This window comes from Argiope bruennichi, chromosome 4 (genome assembly GCF_947563725.1).
Source record: "Argiope bruennichi chromosome 4, qqArgBrue1.1, whole genome shotgun sequence".
NCBI classification, from domain to species: Eukaryota; Metazoa; Arthropoda; class Arachnida; order Araneae; family Araneidae; genus Argiope; species Argiope bruennichi.
In genome coordinates this window covers 93,475,744-93,497,359 of record NC_079154.1, presented here as the reverse complement: position 1 = coordinate 93,497,359, position 21,616 = coordinate 93,475,744, and the positions used below count along the sequence as shown (strand labels likewise).

At 28.6% G+C, this 21,616-nt stretch overlaps 1 protein-coding gene across 3 annotated transcripts in view; it reads right to left on the bottom strand.

Annotated features, from left to right (window-relative positions):
- Positions 1-21,616, bottom strand: part of LOC129966127 (sodium- and chloride-dependent glycine transporter 1-like) — a 175,746-nt gene that overhangs the window by 95,589 nt on the left and 58,541 nt on the right. For all 3 annotated transcript variants that reach the window (XM_056080513.1, XM_056080512.1, XM_056080511.1), the window contains exons 2-4: positions 17,141-17,354; positions 9,065-9,199; positions 4,703-4,846 (exon numbers count right to left, since the gene is read on the bottom strand). In XM_056080513.1, coding sequence (XP_055936488.1) covers positions 4,703-4,846; positions 9,065-9,199; positions 17,141-17,354 — 493 coding nt within the window. The remainder of the gene's footprint in view (positions 1-4,702; positions 4,847-9,064; positions 9,200-17,140; positions 17,355-21,616) is intronic.

Below are 21,616 nucleotides of genomic sequence, written 5' to 3'. Positions count from 1 at the left end.
TAATGCACATAATTTATTACCTCTGGAGTGAAAATGTTTTACTTGCGATTCGTAATCGAAAATCAATTATGAAAATAGATGAAATATTTTTTGAAGGAAATTCTTTCTGTTCTTTTTGAAATTGAATTAAATTGTTATTGTTCTTACATTATTTATTTTAAATTTTTCCTAAAATAAAATTTTAGATTATTTGCAAAATTTGAATCATTTTTAGGTTTTGAAAATTTAAAAAGTGGACAAGCAGAATTAAAAACTTAACATTCTGCCATTTAAATGGTTTGCATTAAAAAAATATTACATTTCAGATAGCTAAATTACTGTATATTTTATTTTATATGCTTATTAACACTTAATATTCATTATTTTATTTATTTTACCAATTTTGATTAAAAAGTTAATGAGAATGGTATTTATTCTAGGATAAACTTTAAAAATATATATTATTGTTCTATTATGTCCCTAATGCATCATATATATCTCTTCATCATCAGTATCTTTTTCGTATGTTTTCATTAAAAATATCGTTAGGAACAATTCTTTTAAAATATCATCATAAATTTACTTTAATCCTGTTTTATAAATATTCTTTTCAACTTGATATGTGCCACAAAATTTCAGTTTTTAAATAGCTTAAAAGGAATTCAATATACTATATGATGTAAACCAGTAAGAATTTATCTACAGAATTATGCAATTCGAAAGACGTTAAAAACTATGTGTAAGTTCATTCTTTAACATCGATTATATTTTAATAACTTTTATTTTATAACATGATTATTAAATTATAGATTTAAAAATAACGCTTTCTTTTGCTAGACCAGAAAATATATTACTGCAAATAAGGCTTTCATGGTAATAATATTTTAATGTTATAAAAGTTTTACGAAACGAATTTTTTACAAATACCTGTTGTTCAAGGATGCTGACAGTTAGAATATTTATACAATATATATATTTACATCTTAATGTTTTTTACAGTGCTTAATTTTCTGATGGTGGCCATAGTGGTGGAGGCTCCACACTAGCAGAAACATCAGCCGAGTCCACATTTGCAAGACCTGGCTCATTTGATTTCAAAACAGCATGAAATCCATTTTCATCTGCAGTATATTCCACTTGTCGGTATATTCCTTGGTAATCTTTGTATCCATAATTTCCTCTGACAACACCATCACCTGTTGCCGATTCCTGGCGATATTGCTTAGTTCCATATCCATCAAAAACATCATACCCAAAAGAATAAGGCTTATTGTAAGAAGCTGTTTCATACTCTTTAACTGCTGGTCTTGGAAATTTATTTAATTTTGTAGATGGAGTTGGTATTTTTGAAGCAAGAAAAGATGGATTTGTTGAGTACGTAGTTGACAAAGGCGAGTAAGCTAGCGGAGTTGGAAAATTTTCATTGGGTAACAGAAAGGAAGGTATTGTCGTTAATTTGGTGACGTCATTAATATAAACAGGTCCATTTGATACATCTGCATAAACTACATTCTTATCAGGAAACAGACTGGAGGTTGCAGTTGTTAATTTGTTGCCATCATTATTATAAACAGGTCCATTTGATACATCTGCATAAACTACATTCTTATCAGGATACAGATTGGAGGGTGCAGTTGTTAATTTGTTCCCATCATTAATATAAACAGGTCCTTGTGACTGATCTGAATTTAACACATTCCTTTCACGGTACAGATTTGATGATGAAGTTGTTAATTTGTTGGCATCATTAACATAAACAGGTTTTTGAGACGGATCTGAATTTTTTACATTCCTGTTAGGCTTCACATAGAATGGTGCTTTTGTTAATTTGTTGAAATCAATATTATAAACAGATGCTTCTGATTGATCAGGATTAGCTATATTTTTCTCTTGCGTAGATGAAGTTGCTTGTCCTTTTTGCTGTGATCTGACATCATCTGAAGATACTAAACGTTGATTATACCTTTCAGGATTACTACCACCAAATCTGTTTCTATTCTTCTGCTTTCGTTGTTTACTAAGTTGGCGATTGGAAGTTTGGGGTCTATATCTAATGGAAATATCCCTGGCAATATCTTCCACAATGGTTGAATTTTGCGCTTCCTTGTTTGATAATTTTTCAGTTGTCCTAGGGTCATCTGCACGTCTTGCAAAACTTCTATTTGGCAAAGCCACGATTTTATAAGGACTATTCAAGAGGTATTCAGGCACTGGACCTCCAGATGTATAAATTATTATATCTGCTGAAGGCAAGGCATTATCGACTGATGAATTTCGGAAGTTATCGCATAAAGTTTTTTGCAAAAAGAGCAAAATTAGAACTGCCACTATCGAGATATCCATATCTGCTGCTTAAACAGTATGATTTCAGTTTTCAGTATAATCGCTTTTATATAACGTAGAGAAATAGCTGTTAGGCATGCCATTGTATTATGGATCCGTTTCAGACAAAACTCAGACATCATAAAAATCCAACATTGATTTTTCAATACTTTAACTGGAATGTTCATAAAAATAGAGAATCTCTGTTATCTCATAGTTCAAGTAATTACTTAAATGTTCCTTTTGTTGCTCGACAAAAGCATTCTCCGCGAAATTTTTGACACGCATCTCTAAAGGATCACGCGAGAGCAAGGTTTTGAAAACAAGAGTTCTCCGTCATGCAACGCATTCATCAAACTGTCAACGATATATCATCCATTGCTTTTATCTAGGGACGTAAATTCCATTTCTTTTATGTTTATAATCTTATTAAATGATCTCAGGCGTGTTAGAAGGACTTTCTTAGAGACAGGGGATCGTTTAAAAAACCTTGGAAATTTCATGCATATCTTTAAAAAATGCTTTTAATAGGTGATTAACCATTTAAAAAATATAATTTATCTTCAGTTTTGAGGCTGATGCGTATGCATGTATTGAACATATTTTCAGAATATTTTATAATAAAAAATGTTGAAAAAGTATTAACTCTAAAAAAATGACATGGTTTTTTAGAGTAAAAATCACAATTTAGTTTTAGTAGTTAGTTATCAACAAAATATTTAACTAATATGCACAGAATAAAAGGTCTTAGACTTTCAAATTTTATAAATTACTAACAAAAATTTACTTTCTATAAATTATAACATTCTATAAATTACTACTTACTTATACTATATATATTAAGTACTAATATTTACTTATTTCTCATTTCTTTACTTAAGCACTAATTAGTACTATTTATATTAAGTTTTAAATGGCAACTCAAAATCTTTACGATAAAATTCGTGACAAAAAGAAATTGATAATTTTGGGAACAAATTTCTCTCTAAAAACATCCATATATCCGATGAACATATTTCTCTCTAAAAACATCCATATATCCGATGAACATATTTCTCTCTAAAAACATCCATATATCCGATGAACATATTTCTCTCTAAAAACATCCATATATCCGATGAACATATTTCTCTCTAAAAACATCCATATATCCGATGAACATATTTCTTCATGGTATAACTCAAATATAAACTGCACATTAGATACAACGATTTAAAAGTAGCATTTAAAATATGATGTTTCAATTAATTAAACAGTTCATTTATTAAGTAAACTAATGAATAAACATCCAAATTCTTAATTCTTTGTCATTTACTATTTAAAAAAATAATAACAACCATAAAATTCTCTATTACTAAATATCACACACTCTCTTGTAAAAAGCTTAAAACCTTTTTAAAAATGATATATCATATTTTCAAAATATTCAAGTTAGAATAGATTTTTGAGGTTTATGCTCGATATCCTAGCTACTTGATGGGAAATAACTTTGTATTTTGAAAAAATGGTCAGCTGAAGTGGATGGTATCTTAATTAATACTCTAAACTGTCATACTATAACGTTTGAGAGGTGAGTGATTTTAAAATTGGACCACCCAGGCCAATTTTTTTGACAGATCCTGTTTCCAAACTATTATTTTGTACATTCTAATTTAGAACTCTATTACAAAACCACAAAACTATTTTCCCATCGTCGGAATTAATAAAAATTTTAAGTCAATTAAATAAAACATTTTATTATAATACTTTTATTTTTTTTATTTAATAGTAACTTTTAATATGACTTTTAATGAATTTATAAAAATATGTATGATTATGAGAATAGAAATAAAAACATGGCTAAATTTTTATGTGTATCATTATACATTTGCAAAGATAAAACAAAAATATAAAAACAGCCAGAAATCTTCCTTTAAAAAATCATTTGCCCCATACAAATTATTTTTCTAAAATTCAATTTTACTATAAAATTTGACGAAAATTATGATCTATATTTTATCGATATATATCGATTAAAAAGTGAAAACTATATATTATGCATTTCATAAAAAAAATCCAATTTTAAATATTTTTGGAATCTATTTTTTTTTATGACTGAGTTGCATTCTTCGATACTAACTCCCTTTCTCTAGCACCATTCTTAAAACTTCTTGAGGAATCAAAATTCGTACTAAATAAAAATAATCATTTGATTTAAAATGATGCTGCCATCCAAAAATGTTCTAGAAAATGGAATTACTATTACATTGAAATGGAACGGAAAATGAAAAATAACTCCACTCTTAATAAATTCATTATTCACAGCCTGAGGCGACATAAACCACTTCCAAAGATTACGCGCATCATTTCCGTGAAAGTATTAAGCATTTCTCCGATCTTATCTCAATGCAAAATGTCTCACCTGGCGTGCTCCACTCAGGTTTACAGTGTTCCCATGGTAACTGGCTATTCCAGGAAGCGAACATGTAGAAGATTGTCCACGCAATAATCATGTTATAGTAGAGCATTACTGTGCCGGAGACTATGACCATCCCATATCCGAGGCCTGAAATGAATATAAACAGCAAAATTTAGTATCAATCCTGTAAAATGAATCCAAGTGCTTTTTGATATAAAGAATCAATCAACACTATCTAATTGCTTCCATAACTATTTTGGGAGCTTTTCGAAAAGCAGTACAAATGCAAAAAGTTTTAAAAATTTTAGAAATATTACGTAATGAAATTGGAATAATGAATTATAAATGCTGTATTCGGTAAGTCATGGCGACTATAGATAACGTATTACTACTGATAATTTGTTAAATATTATTTACTACTGATATTTTGAATTAAACAGTCTTATTATCAATTTTTTTTTTTTAAATACAAAAATTGTCTACGTTAATATAAAAAAATATTACGATGAGATTCAATCCAAAGTAAAAAAATCAATGAAAAAAAGCTTATAATAATTCATTGTCTTAAAATCACCTGCAATATCGGGGCAGAAAATGGATGAAAAAATATTTCCAACGAAAAATATGAAAGAAGCTAAAATTTAATAACTTTACAGATATTACGTTTTAGAATGAGAAAAAACTAAAATTGTAAGTTATGGGTGCATCATGAAATCGTAAACATATCAAAAATTCATTTAAAAACGAAAAGAATGATCTTAAAAAGCTATGGTGTGTGCAGATGCAATCAAAAAATATTTTTTTAATGAAAATAATTTGTGGTTATTGACAGAAAGCGCGGAAGAGATGTTTAGATTAAATTTATGTAAATTACATATTGAAGTATTTGGATGCGTATAGATTTTTCATTTGATACTAATAGCATATTCATTACCAGAACGAATGATATTGATTTTTACATAAATGATGATATCTGAACGATCTAAACGATGCTCCACCTAGGGACAGATTAAATCCTGCATGAATCCCATTTTCGCTCCTTCTAGAACCTTAAACACCTAAGGAAATGTTTTCTCCAAACTGCCAAACCAGGTATTTTTATTGCCTTTAATTCTATGCATACAATTTTTATATAACAAATAGTATGAGAAGCTGAATTTATTTAACTGCCCATTATTTTCAAGACAGTTTGGTAACAGAATTTGGAGTGTAAAAAATATATATATAAATAATGGAATATTTTTTTAAAAATGGTTTTAAAAAATTCAAAAATTTTACCAACGCTATTTAATTGCTTTAATATTTTATTTGCCTGAACACTTAACTTGAGAATTAGTCAACTAACTAATAAAACTGAGAATATATATATATAATGTAATCATTTTTCCCTGGTCTTATACTATAACATGAGATTTCTGACACGTGTTGATTCTAACAAGAATTTCTTACACGTGTCGACCTTGACAAGAGAAACAGTTTGATCCCTTGACACGTGAGAACCGATGACGCAATCACTTTTACAAAGCTTCAGCTGAAATAATTGGAAAGAAAAAGTGGAATAGGGTCAGGAAATAAGAGAATATTTTAGAATGACTTTGACATGGGTTGAAATAGGCTAAAAAATTAGGAAATTAATTAAGATTAAATTAAATTTTAAGATATCATTACATATATAACATTGCAATTTAAAGAAACTTTAAAAAAGAATTAAAATCTTAATGATATTTTAAATTTAAACGAAACTGGTTTTTTTAATAACACACAGTGCATGGCCCTTGCAAATCTAGAGAAATCAGAAAATTAGATTAACTTACAATTAAGACAAATATTTATTGTTTTGAAACCCAAAAGTTGCAGGTGCCTTAGAGAAGATGCTTATTTTATTTTAAAATCCAGCACCTCCCTAACCCTTGCTGCAAATTCAGAGAAGGCATCCCTTTTGGATATTTCACAGAAAATCTAATGACAAGCCAAGGCTGTAAGTTTCAATGCTTTCTGCTATCAATAAACTTGATTATTTTAGATTTTTAGCAGTGCGATTGTTTAAAATTGATTGTGTACCTAGTTATCTTTTGCACATTGATAGAATTCAAAGATGCAATTCGGCTCTAGTTGGAATCCACTGAGATCCACTGCTATCTGTGGCATCTGGGAGCAGCCAGATGCCACAGAAGACATAACTTTCTTTACAAATTGGCTCAAATACAGAGAGAGTAAAAAGCGGAATGACACATGGTTGAAGTCATGATGAACATTTCTTATCGATTACATCACTGCACATATTGCATTACACATTATTACATATACTGCTATTCAAACTTTTTAGTATCAAAATGCTGTACGATATTTTCACAACTTTATTCGATATTTCAAATTCTGTACAGCTCAAAGAAGAATATCGAAATGTTATAAGAGGCCTCGAACAATTAAAAACATTTTCCTGTAATGCTTTTCAATATCTTCTTTAGATTAATATTAGAGTTGCATATTTTATTTGAGTCAAAAACCCGATAAATTTTCGAAACTCATAAGAAAAAAATTTGTATAGGAGCATTTCTTCATTTTAATAAATTTTTAAAATTTTAGCGATTATGTAAGTTCAACATAGTAATGACATCTATTATTCCAAGTCGGATCACAGAGCTGATGATTCGAAGAATGTCTTGTCACTCAAATGGTCTTAATGCTTCTTTGATAATATCCGACTTTAAGCCGCAGGTATTGTATATATTAGTCTTCCAAAATTCTAATATATACAATGGTGTTGTTTTAATCCAAAATTCTAAATTATTTTTGTAAGAATTTTTAACAGATAAAAGCAGAAAAAGCACATCAAATGGTTTCTTTTTAAAAATAGAATAGAAGCCACTTAATGTGATCATTTCGGGACTTAAGAATTTTGATAACATTAACAGATTAATAACAATAGCCGAATTAAATCAATTTCATTTATATCATATCTAGGCAAAGAAAAAAAGGCATTTACTTCCTGACTATCTTTATTTTTTTTTTCAAAAATATTCTACAATTGTTGCTTATAGACAAGTAGTTCTTATCGATTCACTTTTATATTGTTCGTACCTGCACTTAAAAAAAATTGTTCAACAATGCTGCATGCCAGGTTTCAAGTCCTTTTCAGTTTAGTTGAGTTATATTAATGTCCCACTTTAAAGCAACACTAAAGCTATTTTGAAGTGGACCTCGTCATTTTGAACTACGGTCAGATGAGAAAGACGATACCTGAGCTGGAACCCTATCTCCAAACTCCCGCACCATATCAGCGGGAATACATTTGGCTCCAATGGATTTAACTTTCATCAAAGCCACTTACACGACGTTTCTTTGGTGTAATCTGGTCTCAAACCTGAAGCCTTCCAGTTCCAAAGCCGAGATCTTACCACCATGCCACCGCAGCTTCGCCGGGTTTCAAAATATCACGGTTTATTAATTTAGACGTTAATTGGGGTGTCTTCTTCAAAACATTCGTCCCCATCAGAATAATCAACGTGTATTATTTGATCTTGCTCACAAAAAGCTGACGACTTTCCAAAATGTTACGAAGAAAAACTTGTGAAATTTTCATTTGCACCGCAGCATTACGTTAGTTCGTTTTAAGAAAACTTTTATGCCTGTTAAGATCCTGATGGTCTACTTGGAATATTATGTTTTAATTTTGTAATTAAAACTCAAATTCGTTCTGTTTATTCATTTTACTATCATTATTTAATCGCAGGTGCCAGCTAATCAACCGATTCCAAGTTAGATCTGGCACTTAGCAGTCCGTTTAAATCAATCCAGATTGCTCTAGCCCAGAGAAAAGAATGTTAACCCCACCACATGGGAAAGACAACAACTAGATGTTTCCTTATAGGTGGAAGGTAAGAATTGAATGAATGACAATATGTGGCTCAAAAGAAAGGAATTATCTATTTCAAAGCTGATAATTTTAACTCACCACTGCTTATCTCGCAATTTTCGGGGGTTGGCAATCAGTCCATTTTCTATTGCATCCCACTTTTTTTTTTGTAATTTAGAGTGTTTATTTTTACGTTTACAGATTTTTATTTTATCATATTATTATCATGTAGCATATAGTATCAGTTCACTTTGAGAAATATTTCAACTAATTTGCAAACATCGGAATTAAATAGTGATTTTAAAAAATTACGCAGTCAAAGGGTTAAACGATGCAATGACCACACTAAAAGAATATTTTTGCATGCATTTGAATACATCAGTTCGGCACCAGATAAATTTGAAAATATGAAAATAATAATAGTATTGACTATGATCACATTAAATGGCATTCATGTTATTATGAATTTTCTGTAACACATCAAAACCATCACGAATAACTGCTCTTACCAGTGAATAGAGGGCAAAATCTGTCAAATATGGCTATGGGTCCAAGACTAGCGTACTGACCAAATGACAATTCCATGAACATGAGAGGCAGACCAGCTAATAACATCATGCATATAAAAGGAATGAGAAAGGCACCTGTGAAAAGAAAATATTCAATTATATGAATTATTTTTTCCTTACAAAATTTCTTGTGCAACTGAATAAATAATTAAATGAATTTATTATTTTCTGCAGAAAACACTTTAAAAATATTTCAGTAGGTGGTGTAATATCCATTTATATTCTTCTATAAGAAAACAAAGAGGAATTTTTTTAAAGAATAAAGTAACAGACCTTTTAAGGGATATTTAATTTTCCATATTCAAAACTAGTAATCTAGAGAGAAAACTGATGCAGTTTTTACCTATGAAAATGGGAATATTCAATTATATGAATGATTTTTCTTTACAAAATTTCTTGTGCAACTGAATAAATAATCAAATTAATTTATTATTTTCTGCAGAAAACACTTTAAAAATATTTCAGTAGGTGGTGTAATATCCATTTATATTCTTCTATAAGAAAACAAAGAGGAATTTTTTTAAAGAATAAAGTAAGAGACCTTTTAAGGGATATTTAATTTTCCATATTCAAAACTAGTAATCTAGAGAGAAAACTGATGCAGTTTTTACCTATGAAAATGGGAATATTCAATTATATGAATGATTTTTCTTTACAAAATTTCTTGTGCAACTGAATAAATAATCAAATTAATTTATTATTTTCTGCAGAAAACACTTTAAAAATATTTCAGTAGGTGGTGTAATATCCATTTATGTTCTTCTATAAGAAAACAAAGAGGAATTTTTTTAAAGAATAAAGTAACAGACCTTTTAAGGGATATTTAATTTTCCATATTCAAAACTAGTAATCTAGAGAGAAAACTGATGCAGTTTTTACCTATGAAAATGGGAATATTCAATTATATGAATGATTTTTCTTTACAAAATTTCTTGTGCAACTGAATAAATAATCAAATTAATTTATTATTTTCTGCAGAAAACACTTTAAAAATATTTCAGTAGGTGGTGTAATATCCATTTATATTCTTCTATAAGAAAACAAAGAGGAATTTTTTTAAAGAATAAAGTAAGAGACCTTTTAAGGGATATTTAATTTTCCATATTCAAAACTAGTAATCTAGAGAGAAAACTGATGCAGTTTTTACCTATGAAAATGGGAATATTCAATTATATGAATGATTTTTCTTTACAAAATTTCTTGTGCAACTGAATAAATAATCAAATTAATTTATTATTTTCTGCAGAAAACACTTTAAAAATATTTCAGTAGGTGGTGTAATATCCATTTATATTCTTCTATAAGAAAACAAAGAGGAATTTTTTTAAAGAATAAAGTAACAGACCTTTTAAGGGATATTTAATTTTCCATATTCAAAACTAGTAATCTAGAGAGAAAACTGATGCAGTTTTTACCTATGAAAATGGGAATATTCAATTATATGAATGATTTTTCTTTACAAAATTTCTTGTGCAACTGAATAAATAATCAAATTAATTTATTATTTTCTGCAGAAAACACTTTAAAAATATTTCAGTAGGTGGTGTAATATCCATTTATATTCTTCTATAAGAAAACAAAGAGGAATTTTTTTAAAGAATAAAGTAAGAGACCTTTTAAGGGATATTTAATTTTCCATATTCAAAACTAGTAATCTAGAGAGAAAACTGATGCAGTTTTTACCTATGAAAATGGGAATATTCAATTATATGAATGATTTTTCTTTACAAAATTTCTTGTGCAACTGAATAAATAATCAAATTAATTTATTATTTTCTGCAGAAAACACTTTAAAAATATTTCAGTAGGTGGTGTAATATCCATTTATATTCTTCTATAAGAAAACAAAGAGGAATTTTTTTTAAGAATAAAGTAAGAGACCTTTTAAGGAATATTTAATTTTCCATGTTCAGAACTAGTAATCTAGAGAGAAAATTGTTGCAGTTTTTATCCATGAAAAGAGAATATTCAATTATATGAATGATTTTTCCTTACAAAATTTCTTGTGCAACTGAATAAATAATTAAATGAATTTATTATTTTCTGCAGAAAACACTTTAAAAATATTTCAGTAGGGGATGTAATATTCACTTATTTTCTTCTATAATAAAACAAAGAAGATTTTTTTAAAGAATAATGAGACCTTTTAAGAAATATTTAATTTTCCATATTTAAAACTAGTAATCTAGAGAAAAAATGGATGCAGTTTTTACCTATGAAAAGAAAAGATCTAATTATATAAATGGTTTTTCCTTACAAAATTTCTTGTGCAACTGAATAAATAATCAAATGAATTTATTATTTCCAGCTGAAACCGGTAGAAAATATTCTTCTTGGTGACATAATGTCCACTTATATTCTTTTACAAGAAAACAAAGAGTAATTTTAAGTTAAGGAATAAAGTAAGAAAGACCTTTTAAGGAATATTTAATTTTCCGTATTCAGAACTAGTAATCTAGAGAGAAAATTGATGCAGTTTTTACCCGATAACAAGGAGAGAAAATTCAGAGGTTAAATGCATGGACAAGAAATAATGCTTTATGTGGGAATAAACTTTGTTCCTTCAGGGCAGAGCCGAGAGAAGAACTTTTTAATACGAGTGGAAATAAATTTCTTTTTATTTTACGTCCCTCTATTTTTCCCTCTTGTTGAACGTTGGAATTCTTTTGCGCCGTGTTTTTCATTTTTTTCGTCTAGTATTTTTTTTATTTCCGCAGCCATTTTATGAATGAACGCCACGTGCTTTTTTCATTTATCATTTAGTTTTTGTCAAGATAAATTTAAGTCGAATGACTTACAATGAGATTTAATTTTTATTACATTTTAGTTTAATGCTTCAAAAGAGGTTGTATTGAGTTTAAATAATCTTATTTTTAATATTGTATCTTGTTTTTAATAATTTGCACAGTTTATGATTAAATAAATATAAGTATAATAAATATAAGTATTTGAATCTCAGTTTTATTCGTATACAAAAGGGTTTTTTTTCTGTTATTATTCATATTTAAATATTGAAACAAACATTTTCATAAGCAATAAATTTAATAGTTTGACTTCACAAAGTAGATACGAAAATTATTATTTTTTTTGAAGCTCTGATGCACCATAAGAAAATATATATATATATATATAAAACAAAATACGTTTATTACAGAATGTTCGGTCGATAAGTAACCATGTCTGAATCGCAGCGAAGATTCAGACATTTGTCATATGGGTATGCTGATTTTCTTCTAATTTCAGGTTTTTGAATCCCTTTTCGAGGAGAATTGCCACTGGTGATGAGAGATAGGCCTTAATATTTCTTTGAAATTCCTCATTAGTTTGAAAACTTTGGCTTCCTAGCCAGCTCATTTCAGGGAATAAAATTAAGTATAATCACTCGGCTTTAAGTCGCGTTCTCAACGAAGGACGACAAAATTGTTAATCCGTTACAATAGAAGACTTTTTTTAAGTCAGTTAATCAAGTGTTTGGAAAGAAATGGAGAATATTAGAATCTCAGCCATCAAGTTAAGTGACATGCAAAAAATTGAGATTTCAGAAGGTGATGTTTAAGCATTCTACTCCATATTCTTTTCTTAAAAGAAAACTCAAAAAGCTTCTAGATTAAAGGAAGTTCAAAGGAAAACCTATTACATTATGGTGACGTTCTTTAAGCAGGGAACTGAAAAACTGCTTCACTGATTTGACAAATGCTTAATATTCACCATGATTATGTCGAAAAGTGGCCATGTTTTGTACATAACCACAGCCAGGTTACTCCGCCTCGCCTAATCGTAAGTGATAGAATTAATTTTGAATGACCCGAACCCCTCGATAGCATTGGCGGGAACTAAGGTTGGATCTTAAGGGTCAAGCCGGCCACGATATATCCCTTCCTTGGGAAGGGCTGTACTGTTGGTTACCTCCTGTCATCGTAAGAGGTACACAACCACCACAATTGCTGTACCCACCCGGGCGGCAAGAACCAACCATAATGCCGGAATCTTCTCATCCCCATGTGTGAAGTGCCCCCCCCCCCCGGTGGGAGAAGCTTGTGCATAAGTTATCTTTTTTTATGATCGACCGGAACTTAAAAAATCATTCTTCATAATAATTATTGTACTTTTATTATTTTTATATTATATTATTATTATATTATTTTTTATTATTTTTATAATTTACATAAGCATTTTTACTTGCATGTTTTGATTGTGATTAAATATTCTGTTTAATAATTTATGATTTAGAAAACTGAAATTAATCAGGCTAAAATATTTGTGTATTTAAAAAAAAAATTGTATGAAGTTTCTCAAACTACTTTCAAGAAATTTCTAATCTTTAATGAATTTTTGTGTGAATACTTGATAAGATATAACAAAAATCTTACAAAATTGTTATAATAGTGTCATCCTATAAGACGGTTTTAATAATCCCACAATTTGTAATGATATATTTCATTTTCAATTAGATTAATAAGTTGGACTTCTTAAAATAGAAGACTGGAAATGTTAGCCTACCGATAAAATTAGAAATAATATGTCTAGAATATTATTTATGCAAAATTAAGTAGATAAAACTTGTATTAGGTGTCCTACGTGAGACTACGAAATTAATGGAATTAATGTTGGCATTTCTTTAGTAAAGATTCAAGATTACTTGAATTTTTACAAAAATTCTCAAATGGAAACAAAAACTGTTCACATTCATTGCCGATCAAATAACATATTGTAAAATATCTTTTTGGATCAATACATACATTAAAAGTTCCAAATATTTAAAATCGTTCTTAAAATTCTGAATAAATTAGTATTAATTTCTACATACATTTAAAGACCGATTTTTAGTATTGATAATCTGCTTTAAACCTTTCTATCCGACCTTTTACCGATTTAAATTTTAAACTCCTTGTCAAAATGGTTCTCTCTATGATAATCAATGGAAAAATATAATTTATTTACTCGTTAGGGAGTGAAGTTACTTCTGGGCACATATATGCCCATTAATACCGAAAGAATTCAAGCTATATGTAGGCTATTGTAGAGCGAACTTTGTTATTCTGAACCATACTTAGGAACTTGGACACCCGAGTCGACAATTCATCTATGAACCTCCAAGTTGCACTAGAATTTTGGTCGAATCTGCTGTTGAACTTAATCTTCTGCTGAGGAAATTCCTTTTCCCCAATAAAACAAACCTTCTCATGAAATCCCATCTTTACCAAACATATTCTCTATTGTACAGGTTGTATTATGATGTAACCATTTCCATGAAATAGTTTTTCAAACCCAATATCATGGGTCTACTAACAGGCCACTATGAATCTACATTTGAAATTCTAATTAAATCCACCATTTAATCTATGAGTATATCCTATCTTGCCCTAGTCTATCTATTATTTAAAAAAATCCATTCAATTCTATGAGAGAATTCAATCTAATTAAATCTATTCAATTCTATATGTTTGGATTGAGAAATTGTAGTTCAGTGCAATAAAGGTAATTCCATTCTAACTGCTGTGGTTGTGGGAAAATAGAAGATCCACTATAACATACCACCACATTCCAGTCCCAATTGTCAATTCATCGCCTCTTTCATCTCAACAAACCCGCCTACTCAGAATATTAGACTAATTGGGAGGAACATGCAATGAAAAAAAAATCTATCCGATTTTAAAACAAGAAACATAGTGCAGCACCTCTAGGATAGAAAGATCTTCTCTCTCCGTATCTAATCTCAGAATAATTTCTTTGCCGCCCCCTACATTTCTGTTCACCCACGTCAAAGCTTCACTGAGATTCCGAAGATAAAGTTTGCTGGAGGAAATTCCTTTTCCTCGAGAAAACAAACCTTCTCATGAAATCCCATGGGCTCATTGTTCTTTACCAAACATATTCTCTACTGTACAGGCTGTATTATGATGTAACCTTTTCCATGAAATAATTTTTTATTCAATAAAGCTCTTCACATCCATTTCCGCACGCCACCAATTGATAGAAAAACCTAGGTATTCCGAGTTCAGAGAATTCTGAGGTTTATAGCGTTGGAAAAAAAATTATGGGTCATATAGGGAGCTTACGTAATTTAGAAAACGTAGATTTACAAAACTGTTAATCTCCTTTTATTCAATGATAAATATTTAAAACATACACAATGTATGCAAAAGCATTGTATTTTAAGAATTTAATTTATAAAAAAAATGACAGATTGGCACATTTTTTCCCTTTTAAAATATGAATAATTTAAATTTTTTTATATCATTTTTTATTAAAGCGCTTTTCATTCTATCTCAAATATTATCAAGATATATTTAAGTATATATTTAAATATATTTAAGTTAATCAACTCTTAATTCCTTGATGTAATGCGATTTTCATTTGCTTTAAATTGTTGTAGAGTTTATTTATGGATAATAAGTGTGAGCATTTTGAAGCAGCCGTCTTATGCAAAATAAATCAATAGTTCTATTTGGTTTTATGAAGCAAATACCAATTTTTTAGCAGTTCTGCTACAAATGCATAAATTGAAAAAAAGGGCTTTTTTTGCAAAAACCAAAGTGAGAAACTCTTTCAAAAAAAAAAAAAAAAACTGAATAAAACTCTTATATGCTAGTCAATTCTTTATCTCATACACACAATATTCTTTGGTGCGAATTTTCTTTCAAAAAATCTTTTAGATTTATATTACTTAAATGAAATAAATTAAGAATATTTCAATGAAATAAATGAGTGAAAAAATACATTCATTGACTATTAATAGGGTTTCATTTTTGACTGAATAATAATTAGTGATTCAATATCAAACCGTCAATGATTCATTGGTAACCAATGTAATTAATTAGTAATTTAGCATGATTGTTTCACAACAGCGACATAAGAATTCGATATAGATATATTATGTCGATTATATTAAGTTTTAATATAAGTATACTTAATCAATAACGAATAACCATATTTTTCAAGCAATAATCTAAAATCAAATAATTCACAAACTATTTAATTAGAGAAAAATTTTGTAGAATCCATAATCATATCAAATATTCTAGGGGCTCTATGATGAATTAATACATCTTTCCAAATACAAAGATTCAACTAATTAAATAGAGGAAAAAATTATAGTCATGGTATAAAAATTAAAAATATAAATAAATCATCAATATATAATATAAATAAAAAAATTACTACAATTTTATTTCAACCACTAAATATTAAACAAATTGGATAATTAACATGACTTTAGAATTCTTAATTAAATTAAAACTAAATTAGTAGTCCTTTAACTCCTCATGTGCAATGAAATCAATTTACCTTATATTGTAGTTACAGAATAAACAAAATTGTGTGAATCGCCTTTTCAGTAAAACCTATTTCCTATATTGTCCAATGATGCAATGACCATCGTATGCTGCAAAATGCTTTATACATTTAAAACTTGAACTAACTTGGCATACTTGTTAACGATTAAAATATTTCAAACTTGAACTAACTGGGTATACTTGTTAAAGATTAATTGATTTCAAACTTGAACTAACTGGGTATACTTGTTAAAGATTAATTGATTTCAAACTTGAACTAACTGGGTATACTTGTTAATGATTAATTGATTTCAAAATTCAACTAATTGGGTATACTTGTTAACGATTAATTGATTTCAAAATTGAACTAACTGGGTATACTTGCTAACCAGAAATAGATTTCAAAATTGAACTAACTGGGTATACTTGCTAAGCACAAATAGATTTCAAAATTCAACTAACTGGGTATACTTGCTAACCACAAATAGATTTCAAAATTCAACTAACTGGGTATACTTGCTAACCACAAATAGATTTCAAAATTCAACTAACTGGGTATACTTGAGAACGATTATCAGATTTCAAAATTGAACTGATTGGCTACTTTGCTATCGATCACACATTGGATAAAATGACTTCATTGCCACAAAAAGTATTTCACTTTTTACGTAAGAAAATGGATTACAATATTTTAACATTTATGAGTGAATCAAGTAACTAGATATTTGATGATTGTTCTTACCTCCACCGTTGCTGTAGCAAAGATAGGGGAATCGCCAGACGTTCCCCAGTCCAACAGAATAGCCGAGCAACGAGAGCAAAAAATCGAACTTCCCCGTCCATGTGCCCCTTTCCACTTCGGCTTCCGAATACTGATAGCTCCGATCGTCCTCATCCCCCCTGGGGGAGAGGGGGACCTGGCTGCTGACGCGGGGAAATTCCTTCTCCAGTTCATTCTGAAACAGAAAGGTATCCAGTTACATAGATGACATTCCTCAAGGGTATCTTTTCCGACAAAAGAATGAAAGTTGTCTTTTTATTACTTGAGATCTGTAGTGGGTTTATTTCCACCTGTATTTCCTGCGAAGGTTTATTTAGTTCTTGGAACTAATTGCATTTAAACGCATATATTTAGTTCGCAATATAGTTGTAAAATGGTAGTTTGATGCTATTGAGGTCATTGTTGGTCTTCAAAGTAGTGCAGATATTTGTAATAAAGTCTTTTCAAGATATGTCAGATTTGATTGACAGATTTTAATGTTGAGCGCTAAGAGTGAAGTGAGAGATCCAAATTTGCATTGAATTTCGTAAATTCCTTTCAGATATTACGTTTTTCAAATTTTTTTCTATTCGATTTCTAACATAAGGGTGCCTTATATGTTCTTGTAAGCCCCAAATGCATTAAAAAGTTAAAGAGTAAAGCAGACGATAGAGCATTATATGATATAGATGAAAAATGTTTAGTTGTAATCACTTTAATTCATATTTAATATCAAGACGGATTACCAAAAAATATTTGTCGATTTTTATTGGGGAAAAGTTAAATTCTTATTGCAAAAGCTGTATAACCAAGAATCAATATATACCAGAATAAAAACCTTTTACAGTTGTTAAACATGCAAATTCAAAACCGTCTATCACAACCTCAGCAGAATTAATGGCAAGAGTCAAAGTACAATATAGTATATTCTGCATCATAACTTTTGCACAATTTTTTTTGTTTATTATTTTCTTCTAAATATTAATTTGTTTTTATCTTGTAAAGTGTTTGTTATCTTGTAAAAATACAGTTGGAATGAATAAATGTTATTCATCTCGGCTTCTAGAACTGTTAATTAATGTCACAAACTATTAATAATAAAAAATTAAATTAATTAATTAAATTAAATAAATTATTACTATTACTAAAAAATTAAATAAATTATTACTATTACTAAAAAATTAAATAAATTATTACTATTTAAATAATATTGCAAGATTTTTGTTTGAAATTATTCTTTTTATTGTATTCTTTAAATATCACTAATTAAATTAAAACTAATTTTTTCACTCATTTTTACTAAAATGAAAATGATATTAGCAGTATTAATTTTAACTTCATAAAGCGCATTAAATTCCATAACGAAAACGTTTTCAAAATACTAAAATATTTCTTGATTCCTGTGCGAATAAAAACTAATTTTGATTTGCCCTTTTACATTTCAGATTATATTTTTTATCAACAATATACTCAAATAAATCTCATTTTTTTATGGTTACAGCTTTTTCCAAGTTAAAGAAAAACAAAATGAAAAAAAAAAGAGTAATTATAAAATTAACTATATAATCTTTTGTAAGTTTCAATTATTTTGAGTTAAATAATGGAAATGACACTTCAATCGTCATTTTTTTTTTGAACTTTTGAACAAAAGAAGTTTCGGAGATTTACATTTAGGTCATTAAAGCAAATGCTTTAAATAAAATAATACATGGTAAATTAAATTAAACAGAATTAAATAGCTGACCTTTAAAAAAACATTTTAGCATGCGCATTGTGAAATATATAAATACATTCAAAGTAAACTGACGTTTTAAAGGAATTAAAATCAAATTTACAACTTATTTTTAATCAAATTTATAACTTAAAAACCAATAAAAATATCCTTCAATATTTTTATTGGTTATTAAAAAATAAGGCTACCTTGTTTTTCAAAAAGTTAATAAGTACGTGAACTTTTCGTCATGGTTACGAAAAAAAAATATTATTCTTTTGAAAACAGAGATAGTTTTATTTTTTGCTTACTAAGCTATGATATAATTAAATTTGTCATTTTTTGCTATTTATAGCAATATGTAGCAAAACGCAGTTTAGATATATTTATACACTTAAAAATAGTCGTACTTATATTTAAAAACCTAAAAATAAAAAAAAATGCAATTTGAAACCTTTTTATTTTTGTAATAAAATCCAAGATTTTTTCCACTGAAAACTCTTAATCCTTTGATTACGGGAAGTAAGTCGGGGGAAGTATTTCAAATGTCAACTTCTTCATTTCGGTATCTCAGACTTAGGAAATTATGGAAAGAAAATGGTTACCATTATGTTTTGCACGCGATCTTGCGCTAGAATTTCCTATATCCGCGTATGAAAGGATAGGCTTTACATCGAAAGTGACAAGATAGATTACTTAAATGCAGTGTGCACGAAATCCCTTAAAGCAATTCATACTCGAAATGACTTTTTTTTCTCTTTCTTTTATCAATCTGTACACCAAGAAATTTCTTTTGTAAGTCTTCTAAAATTCGTATCTTGATTAACGAATGATATACGGATCTTAAACTCCCCTTCGCCAATAAATGTAATATGTATCATAAGCATTTAAAAAAACTGCGAAAATTATTCCAAGATGAAAGCACTTATCGTTATTTTTTAGATCATTCGAATTGAAAAAGAACCTGAATTTTTCTCTCAAAGACAAGAAAAATTCCTTACCCCAATCAAGAATCACAATGATAGCCGTGTTCTTAAAGGGTGAAATAAAAAAATAGCATTACCCTTAGCTGATGACTATAAATCTAATATATACGATGTCATCTTTAAGAGTTCTCAGAAAATCACTCTGTCCCCTAAAACCAATGGGGTGAGCATTTCTAGCCAACAAAGCAGGCGCTTCGGGTATTTAATTAATCTTACTTCAGGAAGAAAATTTCGCAGTGATATCCAGGCATCTAGGACGCTGCCATAGTTTTATGGAAGGGTGTTTAGGGCTTTTCAATACATAGAATTAAACAAGAAAAATATTAGACATGATAAGAAATTTATCTATTGTAAACAATTCAGTCGCAAATCTGAACTTCTCAATTTCTTTCAAAATATATATAGTGGACATTTGAGGATGTTTATCCTCGCTTTCGGATTATGACTGTAATAAGTTTAAATCCTTCTTCTTATTATTCTACACGGTATTTCAGAATCTCAAAAATTTTTTGAATAATCTTTTACAGTTATTTGCACTCATGAATGCGATATGTATATTTATTCTAGCTAATGGAAAGAATAAAATATTTTCATCAAGTGCTTCTTTGCAGTATTTTTCCATAAAACGAGCCCATTTTAGACACAGTTATCTCTTGAAATAAAGTCATGTTTAAAAGTATACGTTTCTTATTATGCACATAAATATCCAAAAAAAAAAGAAAGAATTTTCAAATCATTATCTGGAGAGTTGAAAAGCCAGTAACGTAGATGATATAGTTCCATTGAAGCTGAAAAGCTACTTTTCATTTTTGAACCTTGAAAAGACTGCAAAATGCACATGACAAACTACAATTTGTTTTCTCGAGGCAATCAAGGTTGCTTCGAAAACTGAAGAAAAGATAAAGTTTTTAATATCAATAAAATTTCAGTGGAATTATTTTAACTTCCAAATTGTATTTGAGTCAATGCATTGAAAGAGTAAGAAATGGAATAAGTATGATTGCATTATAAAACAATTTAATGGGAAGATAAAAAAAAATGCTCTTCCAAGGGTAAAAGCGGATTTGGCATTTTTCTAAATATTTTTTAATCAAGAATGTTTTTCGTATATATAAAAACACGGCTTAAGCCATTCCGTGCAGGCATCTTGAAATGTTTTTTTTTTTTTTTGACAGAATTTCGTTAAATGCCCATTCTTAGACTTGATCAAGTGATAGAAAATAGGAAAACTTGCATACTTGTCATTGTTCAGATATGACAAAAAATGCATATTAAATTCATAACTTAGTTACATAAACAATACAAATAAACAAAATGGAAATCTTCAGATTCTCTGATCTATGAATAACTAATCTATAGACATCGTTTGGAAATAACGAAAAGAAAAATTTCCCGAAATAATTTAATCAGGAGTAGAGAAAATAAATACAATTTTCAAACATGTACCATTTGAAGGGATTTCTGAGTATTCATATCGCATTTTGAATTTTAAATTCACTGTTTAAACATCGGCATCATTTTATGACAATATAAAACTATAAAAATGATCTTGTCAAAAATGATTTTAAAAAATGTGAAGTCTAATTGATGCAAGATGTCTTAAGACGTTTTATTTCTAAAGAACAGCTTGAAATTCAATTTTATAAACTATGATATACTAAAATGCGAGTGAAATCTAATTGCTGAATATATACCAAAGCATTATGATAATAATTATTTAAAAATTTTCATTATAAAAGCAATAAACAATTTAGAAATCCA